This window comes from Sapajus apella, unplaced genomic scaffold, assembly GCF_009761245.1.
Source record: "Sapajus apella isolate SASKATOON/1434 unplaced genomic scaffold, GSC_monkey_1.0 scaffold49, whole genome shotgun sequence".
NCBI lineage: Eukaryota > Metazoa > Chordata > Mammalia > Primates > Cebidae > Sapajus > Sapajus apella.
In genome coordinates this window covers 2,253,134-2,271,550 of record NW_022436989.1, presented here as the reverse complement: position 1 = coordinate 2,271,550, position 18,417 = coordinate 2,253,134, and the positions used below count along the sequence as shown (strand labels likewise).

At 50.6% G+C, this 18,417-nt stretch overlaps 1 protein-coding gene and 1 pseudogene across 1 annotated transcript in view; both read right to left on the bottom strand.

Moving 5' to 3' along the window:
- The window catches only part of SMYD3 (SET and MYND domain containing 3), a 709,642-nt gene extending 700,919 nt beyond the window's left edge, over positions 1 to 8,723 (bottom strand). Inside the window, exon 1 of the mRNA XM_032242383.1 lies at positions 8,442 to 8,723. Coding sequence (XP_032098274.1) covers positions 8,442 to 8,605 — 164 coding nt within the window. The 5' untranslated portion in view covers positions 8,606 to 8,723. The remainder of the gene's footprint in view (positions 1 to 8,441) is intronic.
- Positions 14 to 2,919, bottom strand: LOC116526119 (annotated as a pseudogene).
- Positions 8,724 to 18,417: the final 9,694 nt, after the last annotated feature.

Here is an 18,417-nt window from a genome sequence, read left to right as displayed (position 1 = left end):
AGTTTTAATTTTTATGCAGTAAATATCAATAGATAAAACCCACATAAACAAAACATCGTCAGCACCATCAATAATACTTTTTAAATCCCTGTCACATCTATTTAGGTAATTTGTAAAAGCATAAAGGGGTTCTGAGACTAAAAGGTCTGAGAACCACTAGTCTATAACACCAGCTGACTTAAAGGCCAGTGTATGTTAAGAGCAGGGGTTGGGTCTGGTGAGTGTATCACTTCTGTTGCCTGATAATGCTGGATTCTACAGTATGTACCACCAGCACCACAGACCCTACTGCTGCTGCTGCTGCTGCTGCTGCTGCTGCTGCTGCTGCTTCTTGGCTATTGCTGGAGTTATTCTCAACCTTTCTTTTTTGTGATATTGGCTTTTTTTCAAAGTCCTCAGTGAGTGTCTTGGATTGACTGAACTTAGGTCATTGCCTGCACCCTTGCTGCAAAGGAGGTTGAGAAGGTATTTAGCCTTTTTGGCTTTTTTGATAGAAGGCAGGCTCACTCTATGTCCCACCAATGGTCATCCCAATGAGGAAATCAGCAAACATAAACAGTCAAAACCATAAGCATTAGCCCATTGCTCCAATTCTCCTTCTGTGAAGGTCAGAGGCAACCTTGTGGGAAATACTACAGCTCTATCAAAGATTCTCAGTGAATCTTAGGGATGGTATTACATGCAGGGAAGACAAATCCAAGTGCAGGAAAAAAATTGATATTGAAACCGACCCCTCCATGACAAAAAGTTCTAAAATAAAAACCTGACACGAGGTGGCTGGCTGGTCCTGAAGATATGTCCTGAAGGACCAGTTACTACTGGCAGCAAACTGGGCACTCTGAAGTTTGTATTGTTGAGTTCCAGGCACCAGCCTCTACCCCGTCCCCATAGTTGCTCTGTTCTTGGGCCCTTCGAGCAAGCACCAGGCTGTCTGAAGAACAACTTACTGCTTTCCACAAAGCAGCTCATCCTGTCTGATTAAGAACGTCCTCTGCTGTGGCATTCACATGGATCAAATGTTTCCACCACGGCTCAGCCATAAGCCCTCTCCCAAACCTCCTTGCAGAAGAAAAGGAAGCTGCAAAAGGAACAGGAATTATGACTCCCACTTAAAAAGAAAAATGGAGTCACATCCATAATGTCCTTTCCCAAACCACATTATTATCAACTGTTCCACCTTATTTTATTCCAAGCGAGGAAGCTGCAAGTCCTATTTCAAGCCAGAGTTCAAGGCTCTACTCTTTGAAATACTTTTGCTAGTCACGTGACCTTCAGGGCCTTGGAGCAAGAGTCTGTAACACTGCAGCAACTCATTTGCACCTGGTGCTAACCATATTTCACAAATCAGCCATAAACCCAATCATGTCTTTTTATGTTATTTTAACAGGGGTAAGTGCTTCTCCGTCTCCACTAGCCTCTTCCACTCTACTGACCCTGAAACCTTGGGTTATTGCAGCCAATGTGAGAATTCTGCCTTTGCTGAAACTATTTATTCCAATGTCTAACATTCTTAGTAACTTCATGTATTTAGACAATCCATGTAACACCTCAGCCTTTGGGTTTCCTGACAAACATCTTTTCTTACTCCCTACCCTGGCCACTTTCTGCCATACCCTGTCCCTTGTTGTATCAAAACACACACTACTTCTCAGCATGTACATATCAAGTCAACCCATTATCTGACCATTCACCATTTCTCTGACCACATGAGCACCTCTAATCCATTGATTTGACCACATTTCACTGACCATCACCTTCCTTATGACTTCATTCCCTACCTGAGAAACCATGATCCATGATTATACCCTCCCTTGCCTACAACTTCAACTTCCTGTCCCCTCTCTCCATCCATCATACTAACCTAGCAATCCTGGGTAAATTCAGTTCTCATGGCCAAGCAGCTGGCAACTGGGAGAGGAAGGAAACACTACCCAACTGTTCCCACTTTAAATAAATGAACGCAAGTTTTAAGCAGACTCTCAGCACTTTTCAACAATCCTACATTTCACGAGGCAATTTTTTTTTAACAGATAAACAGTTTTTTTATTCCCCCTCCTCCCCCTCTTCCCCCTCCACCCCCTTATCCCCCTTCTCCTCTTCCTCTTCCTCCTCGTCTTCTGCATCTTCCTCTTCCACTTTTTTCCAGGCAACTTTAGCGGGACACTTTGCACAATCAAACTTTCCTTTCGACTTATAGTCAGCAACATCCTTCTCATACTTCTCCTTCAGCCTTGCTGCCTTAGTGATGTAAGGCTGCTTTTCGCTGCCATTTAGGTTATTCCACATCTCACCCAGCTTTTTTGTCACATCTCCAACAGAGATGCCAGGGTTTGTGGATTTGATCTTGGGGAGGAATTCTGAGCAGAACAGGAAGAAGTCAGACAGTGGCATTTGGGGGCATTAGGATCTTTCTTCTTCTTGCCTCCCTTAGCTGGTCCATAATCCTTCATTTCCTGATCATAGCGCACTTTATCCACCTTTGCCATTTCATCAAATTTAGATTTCTCTTTCCCGGACATTGTCTTCCACCTCTCAGAGCATTTCTTGGAAAATTCTGTGAAACTGACAGGGACCTATGGGTTTTTCTTCTTATGTTCTTCTCTGCACGTCTGTACAAAGAAGGTATAAGCAGACATCTTGCCCTTTGGTTTCTTGGGGTCACCTTTAGCCATCCTGACTGTATTGTTTGCTAGTCTCTCACGAGGCAATTTATGCTTCTCTCCTAGAAGACTATTTCCAATCACTCCTAAGGCTGAGTTACCTAGCAACCACTTTCTAGCTGTCCTTAAACTTTTCAGTCACCACTGCCATTGCCTTCTCTGGCACCTCTTCTTGTTTTGTTTTTGATACAGAATTTTGCTCTTTTTGCCTAGGCTAGAGTGCAATGGCACAATCTCAGCTCACCACAACCTTCGCCTCCCAGGTTCAAGGGATTCTCCTGCCTCAGTCTCCCGAGTAGCTGGGATTACAGGCATGCACCACCACGCCCAGCTAATTTTGTATTTTTTTTTTTTTTTTTTTTTTTTTGAGACGGAGTTTCGCTCTTGTTGCCCAGGCTGGAGTGCAATGGCGCGATCTCGGCTCACTGCAACCTCCGCCTCCTGGGTTCAGGCAATTCTCCTGCCCCAGCCTCCTGAGTCGCTGGGATTACAGGCACGCACCACCATGCCCAGCTAATTTTTTGTATTTTTAGTAGAGACAGGGTTTCACCATGTTGACCAGGATGGTCTCGATCTCTTGACCTCGTGATCCACCCGCCTCGGCCTCCCAAAGTGCTGGGATTACAGGCTTGAGCCACCGCGCCCGGCCCTAATTTTGTATTTTTAATAGAGATGGGGTTTCTCCATGTTGTTCAGGCTGGTCTCGAACTCCCAACCTCAGGTTATCTGCCTGCCTTGGCCTCCCAAAGTGTTGGGATAACAGACCTGAGCCACTGTGCCCATCTGGCACCTCTTCTTACCCTCATATATGAAGATATTCCCTCCTGTCTCCACCCCAGGTTCAGTCCTTAGCTAAGATAGATTCCATCACCTCACCTAATGAAGTGGCTTATTACCCTTTGTTACCTGGTCACATTTACTCACACTGCAACTCAAATGCAGCTGCTTTTTTGTCTTTTCTATTCTCTACCTGAGACAGAGTCTCACTTTGTTGCCCAGGTTGGTATGCAGTGCTGTGATCACCACTCACTTCAACCTCCAACTCCTGGGCTCAATTGATCTTCCCACCTCAGCCTTCTGAGTAGCTGGGACTACAGGCATGCCCCTGGATAGTTATTTGTATTTTTAGTACAGACCAGTTTTTGCCATGTTGCACAGGCTCATCTTGAACTCCTGGGCTCAAGCAATCCACCTGTCTGGACCTCCCAAAGTGCTGGGACTACAGCCTGCTTTATTTTCTATAACTGATCTGATCTGTCACCTGAACATGTGCCACTTTTTTTCTATAATTTAATATTCCTCGTGAATATCTACTCTAATAAATATCCAGGAAATTTAAAACTTGTCAAACAATATCTTAATCTCTTCTAGTCCATACTTAGACTTTACTCCTTACGCAGACTGCTTTAAATGACTGCTTTCAGGTAGATTTCCCTCCAAGGTCTTATAGGACATCCTAGAAGTAACAGTGTCAAAAAGACCTTGGATCTGTATTGTCTCTCTGGAACCTGACTGGTCTCTGCTGCAAGGAGGTAATCAGGTCCTATGGCTGAACTGGTGCCATCTCATCTTTTGGGATGTTGTGCTGGCTTTCATCCCTGGGGTCTGTGATCCTGACCTTGAATCTATAGTCACACAGTCCTTTGTCATGATGCCAGCTGTTCCACCATGCCAATAATTACTCCACCCCCTTCGTGGTGGTATGAGAGCATTTCAGAATCTCCTGCTACCACAAGCTCATCTGTCTAGCCACTTCCTTCTACCACTGCTGTGCTACAGATTCATGTTGGCCTATCACCAACCTGCATATCATCTTCTCTCAAGATTCCAAATAAGGAGCAGAGCGAAAGGCCTTCAACTGTTGACTGTTCCCTCATCCCATTAAACATCCCCACCTTAACCCTAGAACGTTAGCCAGCCAAAAAAGATCAGAACAGATAAGAGCAGATAACAATTTCTCACAATCTGTTTTCCCTACCTCTATCCCCCACTTCCCACAATCCACCAGAACTGAAAGGGATGAAACTTCTACTTCCAAGTCATCCTCCTTCCCCCTGGAAGGCACTAAGCCTAATTCTCAGCCTTAATCCTGGATGAGATATTCTCTTTACCCTATAGAAGAAACTACCACTAGAGTTTCCGAAAAGTAGCTCTTGATATGGAAGCTGCAGGCAATTTGGAACTTGAAAAAACCAAAAACAAACATACAGTCACTTCAAGTTCCCCAAAATATTATCCCTTGAATTATTAACATCTCCCATGTGCTAGGCCCTGGGGATATAAAGATTAGATTTAGATCACTACGCTAGGGAGTGAGGTCTACAAATAAAATCCTAATAACGGAATTTTACGTGCTACATTGACCAAAGCAAACAGGAAATACACGTAACCCAGACCCATTTGTCAGTCAACCTTTTCTATCTCTATCAAATTGAAAATGCATGCAACAGCAGAAGGACAATGTAAGTGATCTCAGGCTGGGAGCAGCAGCTCACGCCTGTAATCCCAGCACTGTGGGAGGCTGCGGTGGACAGATCATCTGAGGTCAGGAGTTTGAGACCAGCTTGACTAACATGGTGAAACCTCGTCTCTACTAAAAACACAAAAATTTGCCAGGTTTGTTGGCGCATGCCTGTAATCCCAGCTACTCGGGAGGCTGAGGCAGGAGAATCACATGAACCCAAGAAGGGGAGGTTGTGGTGAGCCGAGATCACACCACTGCACTCCAGCTTGGGCAACAAGAGCAAAATTCCACCTTAAAAAAAAAAAAAAAAGTGAGTTCAGGTTACAATTTCATTGTCATTGCCATTTTTGTCCAGTTTACATACTTCATTTTCTTTTCCAGGCACAACATGAAAAACCAGAAGCCATTCCTTAATGAGAAGAAAAAAGAAAGATAAGCCGTGAAGCAGGTTCACCTCTACCCATTAACAAAAACAAGTATACAGAACTAACGCTACTAATCAAAACAGCCCTAGACCAAAGGAAATTGTGTAAAACTTCGTAACCGTTATTTTTGGAGACTAATGAAGTAGTGTCACACACCCCTTAAGGACGTCACTAGGTGATTCCATTGTTGTGGGAATATCGTGGAGTATGCTCGCACAAACCTAGGTAGTATAGCCTACTACACACCTAGGCTCTCAGGTATTGCCTATATTGCCTATTGCTCCTAAGCTATAAACCTGCACAGTATGCCACTGTACTGAATACTGAAGGTAACTGTAAGACAGTGGTTGTTTGTGTATCTAAACACAGGAAAGGTACAGTTAAAAATGATATGATCATACAGGGCCACTGTCATGTGTGTGGTCTTTTGTTGACCAAAATGTCATTATGCAGTGCATGACTGTAGCTATAATCAATATGTTTAATTCTATTTTATTTTTCCTTCCCTATGTAACTGTTAATTGCTACAAACTAACATTTTCATTCCATACTTAATTCAGATGGAAGGCAGCAGCAGGACATCAACAGGAGGAAAATTCTGCCAGACATTCATACTACAAACTAAGGGCTTACTATACGTTACAAACTGGGGCTACAAAAATTGAAAGATGCACTATGTATCCTCAAAGACTTCACAACTGACAGTGAATACAGAGAAACGAATTTTACTTACAACATGATAATACAGAAACTTATCCCTCAACGACATGCATTCAACCATGGCAGAAAACTGCATCAAGCACTGCACAAACATTTCCCTATTTTCAGGGTGCAGTGACTCCCAACCAGGCTCTTCAGAGCACTATAACCACTAAGTGGGAGTGTTCAAACAGAGCACCTACTACCACAATACAAGTGAACTGTTTATCCTGACAATCCCAAATAAGTGCAAATATTGTGTATGTGCGTAAAATACGAACAAGTATTTGTTAGTCACTATGAAGAATCTGTTTAGCTTGTTTTGTTTAGATGCTTAGCATTTACTTATACCCCTTTTTCCACGTTTACGTTTGTCGATTTCCCCATTGCATAACTATTGCTGGGAAGTAGAGTAAGCCTGCCTTCTATCTTAAAAAGGCTAAATACTTCTCAACCTCTCCTGCAGCTAGGTACAGGCAGTGACCTAAGGTTAGCCAATCTAAGATACTCACTGAGAACTTCAAATAAAAGCTAATATCACAAGGAAGAATGTTTGAGAGAATAACTGTCCAGCAACAGCCAGTTTCGCAAGGAGCAGCAGCAGCAGCAGCAGCAGCAGCAGCAGCAGCAGCAGCAGGGTCCAGTGTCTGTGGTGCTGGCGGTACATACTGCAGAATCCAGCATTATCCGGCAACAGAAGTGATACACTCCCCAGACCCAGCCCCAACTACTTTTGCAGTGCAATTCTGATTTGGTTCCTGCCCATTTCAAGTCTCTGCAGACTTTAAAGCAACACTGAGAACCCCCAATACTCTTTCATGAAATTCCTTTTTTGCTTAAATCACCACAGTTATTGCAAATAAGAAAAATGAACGAGAGTAATGAAATAGTACGGTAAATCAACAAGCATCCCATCCACAAAGGGTTTGTGTAGTTTATTTCAAAAATGCACAATTCCATGTGTCATATGACTCAAGTTCGGCTCTTGTGATTCAATTACCAATCTGTCGCCATTTATTCATTCCAAAACTTTCCTGTTCCAAGTACTATCTTGAAAGAAATGAACTGTTTTCAACCACACAGTTTACAAAAACTTCAAGGTGCTGCTCTCTCCTGAACAGATGTTTTTGCTGTTATCACTACTTCAGACAGCAACAGACAAAATTATTGTAGCTTTAAAACGCAAAGTCATACTCCTCAATTATGAATCAAATGAGAACAAAGCAAGAACAATGGTCAAATTACAGATACCGGTTTTGCACTCACCATCCTACCTCCACCCATCTAAATCCCAGACTGACAGATCTGAAAAGCGGCCTTGCACAAAACCATCTCACTCATCTCAAAACATAACTCTTCTTCCTTGCACACAGAAGCTCAATAACATTTGTTGACTGAATGCAATTCCTGTGACTATGACTGTATGTTACACATGTCCACAAAGTGCTTTCGCATAGCACTTCACATTGGCAAGCGCATCCAGCTCCCAAAACACTTTCACGCGAACCCTCGCATCTAGGTAGGTGGTTAAGAGTGAGACATGCCCGCACAGCCATTAAACGGCAAAGCACACGGGGGAACCCCAGGAACTGATGCTCCACAGCGCATCACTTGCCCCTCCACTTCAGCCCTTCTGGGACACTAATTATCTCTCTGGCTTGATGCGCTCCTTGCGGATGTCCCGCTCATCTTCGCATCCCCAAGGCCACACAGGTGCACTGTCAACGCCGAGACTCTCCCACCTCCCGCGAGCCTCAGGCTTCACCCGGGCCTCCGCGGGGAGCCTGGTTTACACCTCCCGGCTGCCATCCACTCGCACGCCCGCCACCTGTGATTTCCACCGCCGCAGCGCTAAAGCCTGTCGCACAGGACACAGGCTTTCTGCTCCCCGCAGTTACTCCCGGCACAACCCTTCCCCCTTGAGTCTGCCCAGTGGTCTTCCCATTTTCCCCGCAGCCCAGGTTGGGGGGCAGGGGCTGAGCCCGCGCCCCCTCCCCAACCCCGCGGCGGCAACCCAGGGGGTGTCCGGGCGGGGCTGTCAGCCGCGACCCGCCCCCGGGCACACGCGCGTCAGCGGCGGCTCCGCCAGGCTCCCGGTGCAGCCGCGTCCGGCCGGAGTCCCGCGGCTGCCGCCCGCCCGGCGCCCCAGCACCCACACGGCTCGACTCAGGCGGGCGAGGCGCTCGCACGTACCCGAGGAGGCAGCGGTCGCAGACGACGCCGCGACTCCCCTTGGACACCGTGTACGCCAAGGGATCCGAGCGGAAGAGCAGCTCCCCGGGCCGCAGCGGGGCCACAGCGCGCAGCCCGTTTCCCCGGTTGGCGGTCGCGAACTTTTCCACCTTGGGCGGCTCCATCCTCTCGCAGCGCCCGCGCCTCAGACGGCCGCCCGCGTCCTGCCGCTGGCGTCTCACGGGCTGCCGGGACCCGCGCGCCTGCGCCCTGCGCGCACACGTACGCCCGAGGGGCGGGGCGGGGCGGCGCGGCGGGGCTGAGCATGCGCAGATGGGGTCTGGTGGGACCGCCGGAGCTGCGCGCTTGGGACCCTCAGGAGGCGGTCGGGCTCCGCGTGCCGCTCGTGCCCACGGCGACTGCGCAGAAGGGAGGCGGGTTTTTTTCCCGCTCTAGCTTTGCAGTGTGATCGTTTTAACAGTTGAAAGTGCAGTGAACACCTCCGCTTAAATCAGACAACCCAGCACTTTGCCATTTCTGCCTGTTGCTCTGTCCCCACCTGTAGCTACGTGTGCATGTATCGTTGTGAAACTGCCTCACGTTGCAGGCATCTTAACATCAAAGCTAGTACTTGACATCATAACTTCTGTTTGTTCCGGGACGGAGTCTGCCTGCAGCCCAGGCTGAGTGCACTGGCGAGACCTCGGCTCACTGAAACCTCCGACCCCCGGTTCAAGCGTTCTCCTGCCTCGACCTCTCGCGTAGCTGGGAGTACAGTTGTGTGCGAGCCTCCCGCCTTGGCCTCCTGACTAGGTGGGACTATAGGCACACGCCATCATGCCTGGCTAAGTTTTTGTTACTTTCCTCTAGAGACAGGGTCTACCTATCCTATGGTGCGCAGGGTAATGGCGAACTCCTGGCGTCGGGTGAACCTGAACCTCCTGTCTCCACCTCTCGAATTGCTGGGATTACGGGTGTGAGCCACTACAGTCGGCCTAAATTTCTTAGTTTGGACAAATGTGCCATGGTAATGCAAAATGTCATTTATTAGGGGCAGCTGGATAGAAGATGTAGGAGTACGCTATAGTGCCTTTCAATTTTTCTGTATATCTAAAATCATTTCAAAAGTAAAGATTTATTTTAAAACATGAAGGTAGTTATCCTTCCATGAGTGTAAAGTACGAAAGGCAGGCTAACTGTCTCGTCAGAAGTCGGAGCACTCGTTGTGGGACTAGGGGCGCTGGGAGGGGCTTGGCATGGCTGGCTTTGTGACCTGTAAGGGCTGGTGTGTTCCATCTGTGAATGTCTTTCAAGCCGTGCACTTACCAGGGATGTAAGTCATATCTTAATAAATTTTCCTAAGTTTAACAAAAAGTAAAATGAGGATGAGAAGCTTGTTTGGGTTTGTGGAGCCACGGGTGCGTATCCAGCCATGAGTTCTGGCCCAGATGCTTCTAGAAGCCTGGAGGGAACTGAGAACATTCCAAGTAGAGGTGGCAGAGCCAAGGCCCTGAGGTGGGAGTGCAATGCTGCGAGTCCCTAGCTGTGAATGCATTGTTCTGGTCAGAAGCAGTGCTGTGTGCCCTGCAGAGCCGGAAAGTCCACGTCCACATTGTGGCTCTGTGCAGTGGAACCGAGAGGCCTCCCACCCTCCCATCTGATGACCCCACCATGTGGTCTTAGCCCTGGGGAGGAGGGGTGGGAACGTCCCCTGGAGCCTGGCTGGAGGTGCTCCTGGAGGCCTCCTGGGCCAGGGTGCTGGGAGGGCAAGCCTGACTTTGAGGCCATGACAGAGAGTGGAAAGAACAGGGTGGGTGCTGGGCTTCATGGTTGTCTCCTGGAAGTATGGCATGGGGAGATGCCATCTGGCCTTCATTGGCTCACCTGTGGACACCAAGAGCAGCTGGAGCCTGGCCAGCTGGAGGACAGGAGGACTCTCAGGGAGGGGACAGTCAGCTGCACAGAATCAGAGCTGAAGGGCGTGGCTCCAAGACACAGAAGGCAGCCACGGGAAGGATGAGATGCCCTCTGCTGATGGGCATAAAAGGCATCTGACTTGTGGTCTGGGGATCCCCCTGTAGCCCCAGGCTCCTGTGGGACCCTAAGCAGGGACATCCTAAAGGCTCCCAACAAGCAGGCAACACAAGGAAGGTGCCTTTGCTGGAAGTCAAGATCATCTGGCCAGGGTGGCCGTCCCCGGGTCTGGCTGCATGAGGCCTGGGGAGCAGCTGTCCACCTACCCTGCAGGGAGTGCCTCTCACCAACCAACGGCTGGGCTAGTGCCCAGGATGCGCCCTCCCCAGGGAGATAAAGGAGGAATGAGGTGGCAGTGTGTCTCTGGTCCCTGCAGTAGCCCACCTCCTGCAAGAGCCAGAGTCACCATGGAAGGACATCACCTGGAGGACTGAGGTCACCTGGGAGGACTCATGTCATCAGAGAGGGCAGAGGTGACTGGGGAGGCTTCCTCTGAAAAAGAGGCTTCCTCAGAATGCAAATTCATTTCCTGACAAAGGCCATGTCCCTCAGGCACTTCAGCAACTTGTCCAAAAGGTCTTCTGAGAGCACCATCCTGCATGTGACAACGCCAAGCTCCTGGGCTTTGGGGCAGCCCCAGGAGGAGGGTGTCATTTCTTGTTATGAGAAGTGGTGGTCAGGCCCAGGTGACACTAGTCATTGGGGCCCTGACTCCTTTGTCTCAGTTTGACCCCTTGAGACCACCCCCTTGCTTGGAGGTTTATGCCAGCAGTGAGCTGGAGTCCTACCTACTGTATCCTGGTGGGTCACAAATACTGACTTTGAAAGAAGCAACGATGCCCCTACCAGACACCAACGCCTCCATGGTTCCAAGACTGTGAATATGGGAATATGTCCCAGAAACGTCACTCCCTGAGAATAATCATGGGGCTATATGCCGAATGTGCCAGGAGAGTGGAGAATAATTCCTGATGCCTAGGAAAGAGAGGAAAGGGGTTTTCGTTTCTTTTGTGCAGATGCTTTTAGTTTCCCTTTGTCTACAAACCTTCACAACAAATCTACTTTCAGATTCAGATGATTCACCAGATGAGCCGTGAGCTATTCAGGGCCTTGATTGTTTAAGAAATGTTTCAGTAAAATCCACATCTGCTGTGGATTTCGTACCATGAGTTGACTGATCACACTCTGATTTTTGTTTTTTTCAGTCTGCACAGCTGCCAGTTCAGTCTTTGGGGTGTACACTTCCTCCATGGTTCTAACCCAGTGTGCGGAGTCTCCCAGCCACTGCTCCCCGCTCCTGGAACGGCTCCTTTGTTCTCCAAGTCTCCAGCATGTCCCCTGTGCAGCCAGTCTCTTCCCAATCCATCAGCCCTTGGCCGTCCCAACCTGTTCTCTGTCCCTGAGGTTTGGCCTTTTCCAGAACGGCCTATGAATTGAACCCTACAGCAGTAGCTTGTTGGGTCTGTTTTTTGTTGTTGTTGTTGTTGTTGTTGTTTTTCCTTAGCAAAATGCAACTAAGAACCACCGACGTTCATCCGGACATCACTGGCTGGTTCACATTTCTCGCTGAGTCTCCTTCCCTTTGAAGGAAGGACCACCCATCCTCTCCCCATTCCCAGATTGAAAGTTGTTGCCGTAGCCTCCGTGTGTGAGTGACAATGAAACAAGCAGTGAATGTGGCATCAGGTTTCATGTGGACGTCAGTTTCCAAATCAGTTGGTTCAGTGTCTGTGACACTTTGGGGACGTGTGATTCCTGTGAAGGAGCTTTGCGAGTGACTAACCAGTGGCTTCCAAAGTGGCTGTCATGTTTCCACCAGCTGCGGATGAGGGCTTCCGGGGCCCCGAATTCCCCCCAGCATTTGGTACTGTAAGTTTTGCCAGGAGAGGTTAACGAGCCCTCCATCTTGCTGCCCTCCCGTGGATCCCTACCATGGGTCCCCGTGGGTCAGGCGGAGCACTTTCCACCATTGTGCATGATTTTGTTTGCTGCCTTCTGTCTCCTCAGGATCCCGCTGGGTTCTGGCCCACAGGTTCCAGCCTGGCCTGGGGCTTGGAACCCGGGAGGTGCTCGGTGATGGTGCCGGCTGCTTCCTGAGCCTGGAGAGCCCTGGCAGCTCTGTCATCCCTCCTGGGTGAACTTGGCTTTTTTTTCTGGGGAAGTCCCCATCCCTCTGGTTCACCACGTCTCCACTGGGACCCCATAGCCCCCACAGACTTACCTGATGCCATATCATTTCCTAAAATTGTGTGACCCCTCAGTGTCCGGCTCACATCCACGTCCATCTGGTGGATGTGGTCAGAGAAACTCTTGCCCTTTTCCTTCATGACCGGTAGGGTGGGGCCAGGAGAGGAAGCAGCCTCAGAACAGATGAAAGGCTCCTGCCCCAAATGGCAGTCATCCCACAATCAGCACTTCTGGAAGGAAGGAAAAAGGAATGTTTCCCTCTGTAGAAAGCTGCTTTGCAGCTTGTTTCTGAAGCCAGGGAGGGTCACCAGAGCCTAGCTCCTCTGCGGTGCCCATGTCACTGTCTGTGCCCAGGATGTGCATCTGACCACCCCACCCACCCCCATAAGCTGGGCTTGATGTTCCTCCAGCTGGAGACCTGGGCTCCTGACAAAGCCTGTTTGCTGTGCTCTGACTGAGCACACCTCGTATTTCCCGGGGCTCTCAGGCTTGGCTTCCTCAATGTTTAGCAGGACTGACCACACCCAGCCCCGAACCTTCGAGAGAATGCCTTTGTACACTCTGGCAGACAACTGATCTGGAGACACAGGCCACTGCCAGAGGGTACAAAGTGACATAGGCACCGCAGATGAGCTCGGCTCTATTGACACTCCTGGCTTCGGAAATAAGCCAAAAAGCAGCTTTCTGCAGAAGGAAACCTTCCTTTACTCCTTCCTTCCAGAAGGTGACCGCAGCAAGGACCAGAGCCCAGGGGTTCTGGAAGTCTCTGGTTTGGACGCCATGATTCCTCGGTAGAGGTGAGGTCAAGCTGGGACGAGGTCTCTCCTCCTAAGACTGAAAGAGTGGATGGGCACTCAGAGTCCTGTACTCTGATCTGGACCTGTTCCTTCACCAGGAGACTCCCCTAGACCTGATCTGGGGATGGCCCCAGCCCTAGCATCAGATTCCCTCCCAGCAAGGTGACGCTTGCACGAATGGGCAGCGAAGCTGGCGACCAGGCCTGCTGTCCTCTGAGTGAGAACAGTGTGCTGCCCACTCTCTGAGAGGCTGACGGTGCCAGGCCACAGACATGGGTGCCTGTCCCCTGACTCTGCGGACGGCAGTTCCAGCGGCCTCTCCCTCCCCACAGTACCTTCTTGATCTTCCTTGGTTTCTGCCATTCTCCCGGCGTCTTCAGCCGCTTCTCGATGTGTCTTATCCCTGCCACATTTGCTGTCACATGAGGAGTGTTAGAGTTAGTGGAGCTGCCATGCTTCCCCGAGTGGCCCCTGGCCTGTCAATGCTGGGTCCTGGGCTCTGGAGCCCTCATGGAACCCAGGTGGAAGGAGCCAGGGGAGGACAGACCCTGGGGGCTGAGACCCTCTGAGCAAATGAGCGCCAGTGGGCCGGCCCTGTGACCCCAGGATGTGCTGCCTCAGGCCACAGACACACCAGTCTTAGGTCAGGTTCCAGCCTCTGGGCGGGGGCCTGGCACAAGCGGGCAGCCACTCCCAAGCCATGACTGTGGTTCTCACCTTGAAATTTCCACAAACTGCCAGAGAAACAGAGACTTGGGGTCAGGTCCAGCAGGGAGAGCAGCCCCTCCCAGTGACAGCATGTGCTCCCACCCACCATCACCCAGCCCCACTGCCTCCCCTGCCTCACCGACCACCTGCTGAGTCCCCCGTCCCTGGACCAGCTCCCCATGCATCAGGGACAGGCTCTTACCTTCACTCCCAGGATATTGACAGGGGCAGCTCCATCTCACTGGAAGGCACCCAGGCAGAGCTGACAACCTGCACGGGGCCTGGAGCCACCCCAGTCCAGTAGCCCACTGGCTCTGTCCCCATCCATCCCAGGTCTCAGCCTGGGAGAAGCCACAGGGAAGGGAGGACAAGGACCTTCTTGTGGGGCTGACTCCCAGGAAGGGGCCAGGACCTGGAAGAAGAGGGAGTTCAGGACCAGCCTGGCCTGGGCCACTGGGGGCCTTGCTGTGGGGCAGTTAGGCTGCACCATGGGGCTGCCCCTCCTGCACTGGAGGTGCTGCTTTTAGTGGGATGGGTGCCGTCAGGGTGGGTGGCCGGCCTGGAGAGGAGTTCCTCAGAGAGTGACCACACCACCCTGCTGGGGTCTCGGGTGCCTGGCCTGATACCTGCCCGCGCACCCAGGGGCTCCTCCCACCCAACACTCCCAAGGCCCTCGCAGGGTCTGACCTCCTGGCGTCCACCTTCCTCTCCCTGCACCTGAGCCACACATCCTGCTTGTCTCTCTAGCCATCCTGGCCCTACTTTGACCCCAGTCCTGTCAGAACCCCTGAGCGAGACTCCCAGGATTGTTCTCACATAGCAAGCTCTAGTGTACACAGAACTGCTCACAGATGGCACTGTGTGTGCAGCTGCTCTAGAACACAGAAGCAGGCTGGAGGGCGAGAGGGTACACAGCACCAGTGACATTCTGAGGTCATGACACGCATCACGATGGAGACTTGCCGGGGTCATCAAGGCCCAGAGTCAGTGTCCTCCACTGCCTAAGACGTCAGCATGCCTGCATGCAATGTGTGCACCTGGATAAACACATCTGTGCACGTGTGCATTGCTTCACTGGCCAGGCCTGGCTGCCCCGCTCACGTGTGCACCCAGTTCCTTGTCACTGTCACCCCTGGGCCCATGGCCAGCATCAGAGCATTCATGGGTGCTCCCTAACCTCAGGCCTCCCCACCCAGGATGGTCCTGGGATACACATAGTGGTGGAGGGAAGTAACTGCTGCTCTTGAATATCAGAATAAAAATGTTAATATGATTACCTAATGCCTTTTCAATATCTATAAGAACTCTTAATGGTATATCTTTTTGTATTTCTGATATTTTAATTTTATGTTTCTCTCCGTGACCCTTGGTTATTCTAGCCAGAGGATCCTGTGGGGAAAGTGCCCAGCACACTGTAGGGGCTCACTCTTCTAGACAGGTTGTCTGAAATCTGGCTCATCTGTCCTTCCACCCAAGGCCTAGGGGATGCCGAATTCTGGGGACCAGAAAGAGCTTGAGATAAAAGAACATGGTGGGGTACAGTGGCTCACGCCTGTAATCCCAGCACTTTGGGAGGCTGAGGTGGGCAGATCACGAGGTCAGGAAATTGAGACCATCCTGGCTAATGCGGTGAAATCCCATCTCTATCAAAAATACAAAAAATTAGCTAGGTGTGGTGGCACGTGCCTGTAATCCCAGCTCCTCGGGAGGCTGAAGCAGGAGAATTATTTGAACCTGGGAGGCGGAGGTTGCAGTGAGCCGAGATCGCACCACTGCACTCCAGCCTGGTGACAGAGACTCCATCTCAAGAAAAAAAAAAGAACTTTCCAGGGGAGGGCTTTGACCTGGCCTGAGTCTGCCTGCACCTTCCAAACCTAGAGGCTCAAGTCCTGAGACAGAGGGCGTCCCGATGCCCTGACGCAGGGCCCCCCTGAGTGCCACCTGCTCCCCTGTACTCATTAGTGACCTCACCCCGCCTACTCTCTAAGCGCAGTTGGCCCGGTATCTGTGGGCTCTGCATGTGTGGATTCAGCCAACAGTGGATGGAAAGTATTCAGAAAAGGGAGTGGATGGCTATGTCTCTACAGAACATGTACAGACTGTTTTCCTGTCACCATTCCCTAAACAATACAGTATAACAACTATTTAGGCTGGTCACAGTGGCTGATGCCTGTAATCCCAGCACTTTGGGAGGCCAAAGTGGGTGGATTACCTGAGGTCAGGAGTTCGAAACCAGCCTGACCAACATGGTAAAACCCTGTCTCTACTAAAAATACAAAAATTAGCCGGGTGTGATGGCACTCGCCTGTAATCCCAGCTACTCAGGAGGCTGGGGCAGGAGAATCACTTGAATCTGGGAAGTGGAGGTTGCAGTGAGCTGAGATCATGCCACTGCACTCCACCCTGGGTGACAGAGTGAGACTCCATCTCAAAAAACAAACAAACAAAGATTTACATAGCATTTGCATTGTATTACATTTTCTAAATAATCTAGAGATGGTCTAATGTGTACGGGAGGAAGTGCATAGGTTATACGTGAATACTAGGCCATTTTATATCAGAGACTTGAGCATCCATGGATTCTGGTATCCACAGGGGGTCCCTAGAACAAATCCTGAATTGATACCAAGGAATGACTGTATATACTCACTCAGGAAGTCTTCTCCTTGGAGAAAGGGTCCAGTTGAGGACAGACAGGGACATCCTCTTGGGACTATCCATCCATTCCTCCATTGGCCCACCTCTAGTACCATCCCAGGGGCAGCCCTAGCAAGTGGAGACAATGAAAAAGACCAGCTCACGTTGAAGTCTTGGAAGAAGTTGCTACCAGTATGGGATCAGGGGGTCAATTTCCTCCAGGATCCACAGAGCATATCGGCCAGCCTTAAGAACAGGAAAGGAGCCCAGCATCTCTACCAGCCAGACAGGTCTGCAGCAGGATGGGGCTGGGGCTGGCCGTGCAGGTCACCTGGGCCTAATGAGGGGAAAAGAAAGACCACGGGGCAAAGGAGGGGGCTGCATGAAGTGGCCTCAGCAGAAGGAACTTCAGAGGCGTGGTCTGCGTTAGTTCATTTTCACTCTGCTACAAAGAAATACTGGATTTATAAAGGATCGAGGATATGGGTAATTTATGAAGGAAAGAGGTTTAACTGACTCACAGTTCAGGAAACTTATAATCATAGCAGAAGGCAAAGGGGAAGCAGGTACCTTCATCATAAGGCGGCAGGAGAGAGTGAGTGGAAGAACAAGGAAGTGCCACACATTAAACCATCAGCTCTCCTGAGAACTCACTCACTGTCAGGAGAACAGCATGGGAGAAACTGCCCCCGACCCAATCCCCTCCCACCAGGCTCCCCCTTGACACATGAGGATTACAACTCAAGATGAGCTTTGGGTGGGGACACAGCGCCAAATCTATCAGGGTCTCACTCTGTCTTGCAGCTCCGCAGGGGCTGAAGCTGAGTGCAGATCTGCTGGCCCTGCTCTACAGCACGCTGGGGTTCTTCCTGTGCGTCCCCATCTGTTGCTTCCTGGTGGCGGTGGCCTGTTTCCTCAAAAGGAGAGTGGATCTGCTCTCCTGCCAGCTGCCTGCAGGGCATCATGGAGCCCTGGCCACATCCTCCCAGGGTGAGGGCATGAAAGTGGGCTCCTGGAGCAACAAGCCTTGGGTCATCCCTAGGTCCTGCCGCTATCCCTCCTAAATGGAGAGCGTTTCACCAAATCTTCCTGAGAGAGGCCGGGGTTCAGCCCTGTTATTTGCTCCATCTTGGTAAAACCAGGTTAAGTTACTGGGCAAGCAGACAATAGAGTGGCACCCAGGAAGGGTGGGTGTAGGGTGTTGGCCTTTGGGCTTGCCTGGACCGTGGTGGGAGTGGGGAAGGTTCCTAGGAAGCAGGGCTGCCAGGGCTAAAGTCAGGACGAGGTGGTTATGCTGAGCAGGGAGGTGTGTGGCTAGCTTGAGGCAGGACAAAAGTAAGAGCCAAGGTCTGTCAGCTCACAGAGGGGGCTGCTGACACCTGGTCTAGAGGCTGGGGAGCCCAGCAGTTGCCCTTAATTCCTAGATCCAGGAAGACTTCTGGAGACTGTGCCTGTGGCTTTCTATGGGCGGACCTGGTGGGGGTAGGGTGAAGGGTGGGAGAGGAGGCCTTGTATGGCAGGGTGCAGGGCAGGAAGCTGGCCAGGGACCGGTTCGCAGTGGCTGCTCCCATCTCCACCCCTACCCCTAAGCACATCCCTACCCCCACCCTGGTGCAAGGCTGGGTCTGGGCAGGTGTCCTCTGCTTTGGTCTCAGTAAATCACAAGATGGAAGCTGGCTGCCCAACAGTTGTGC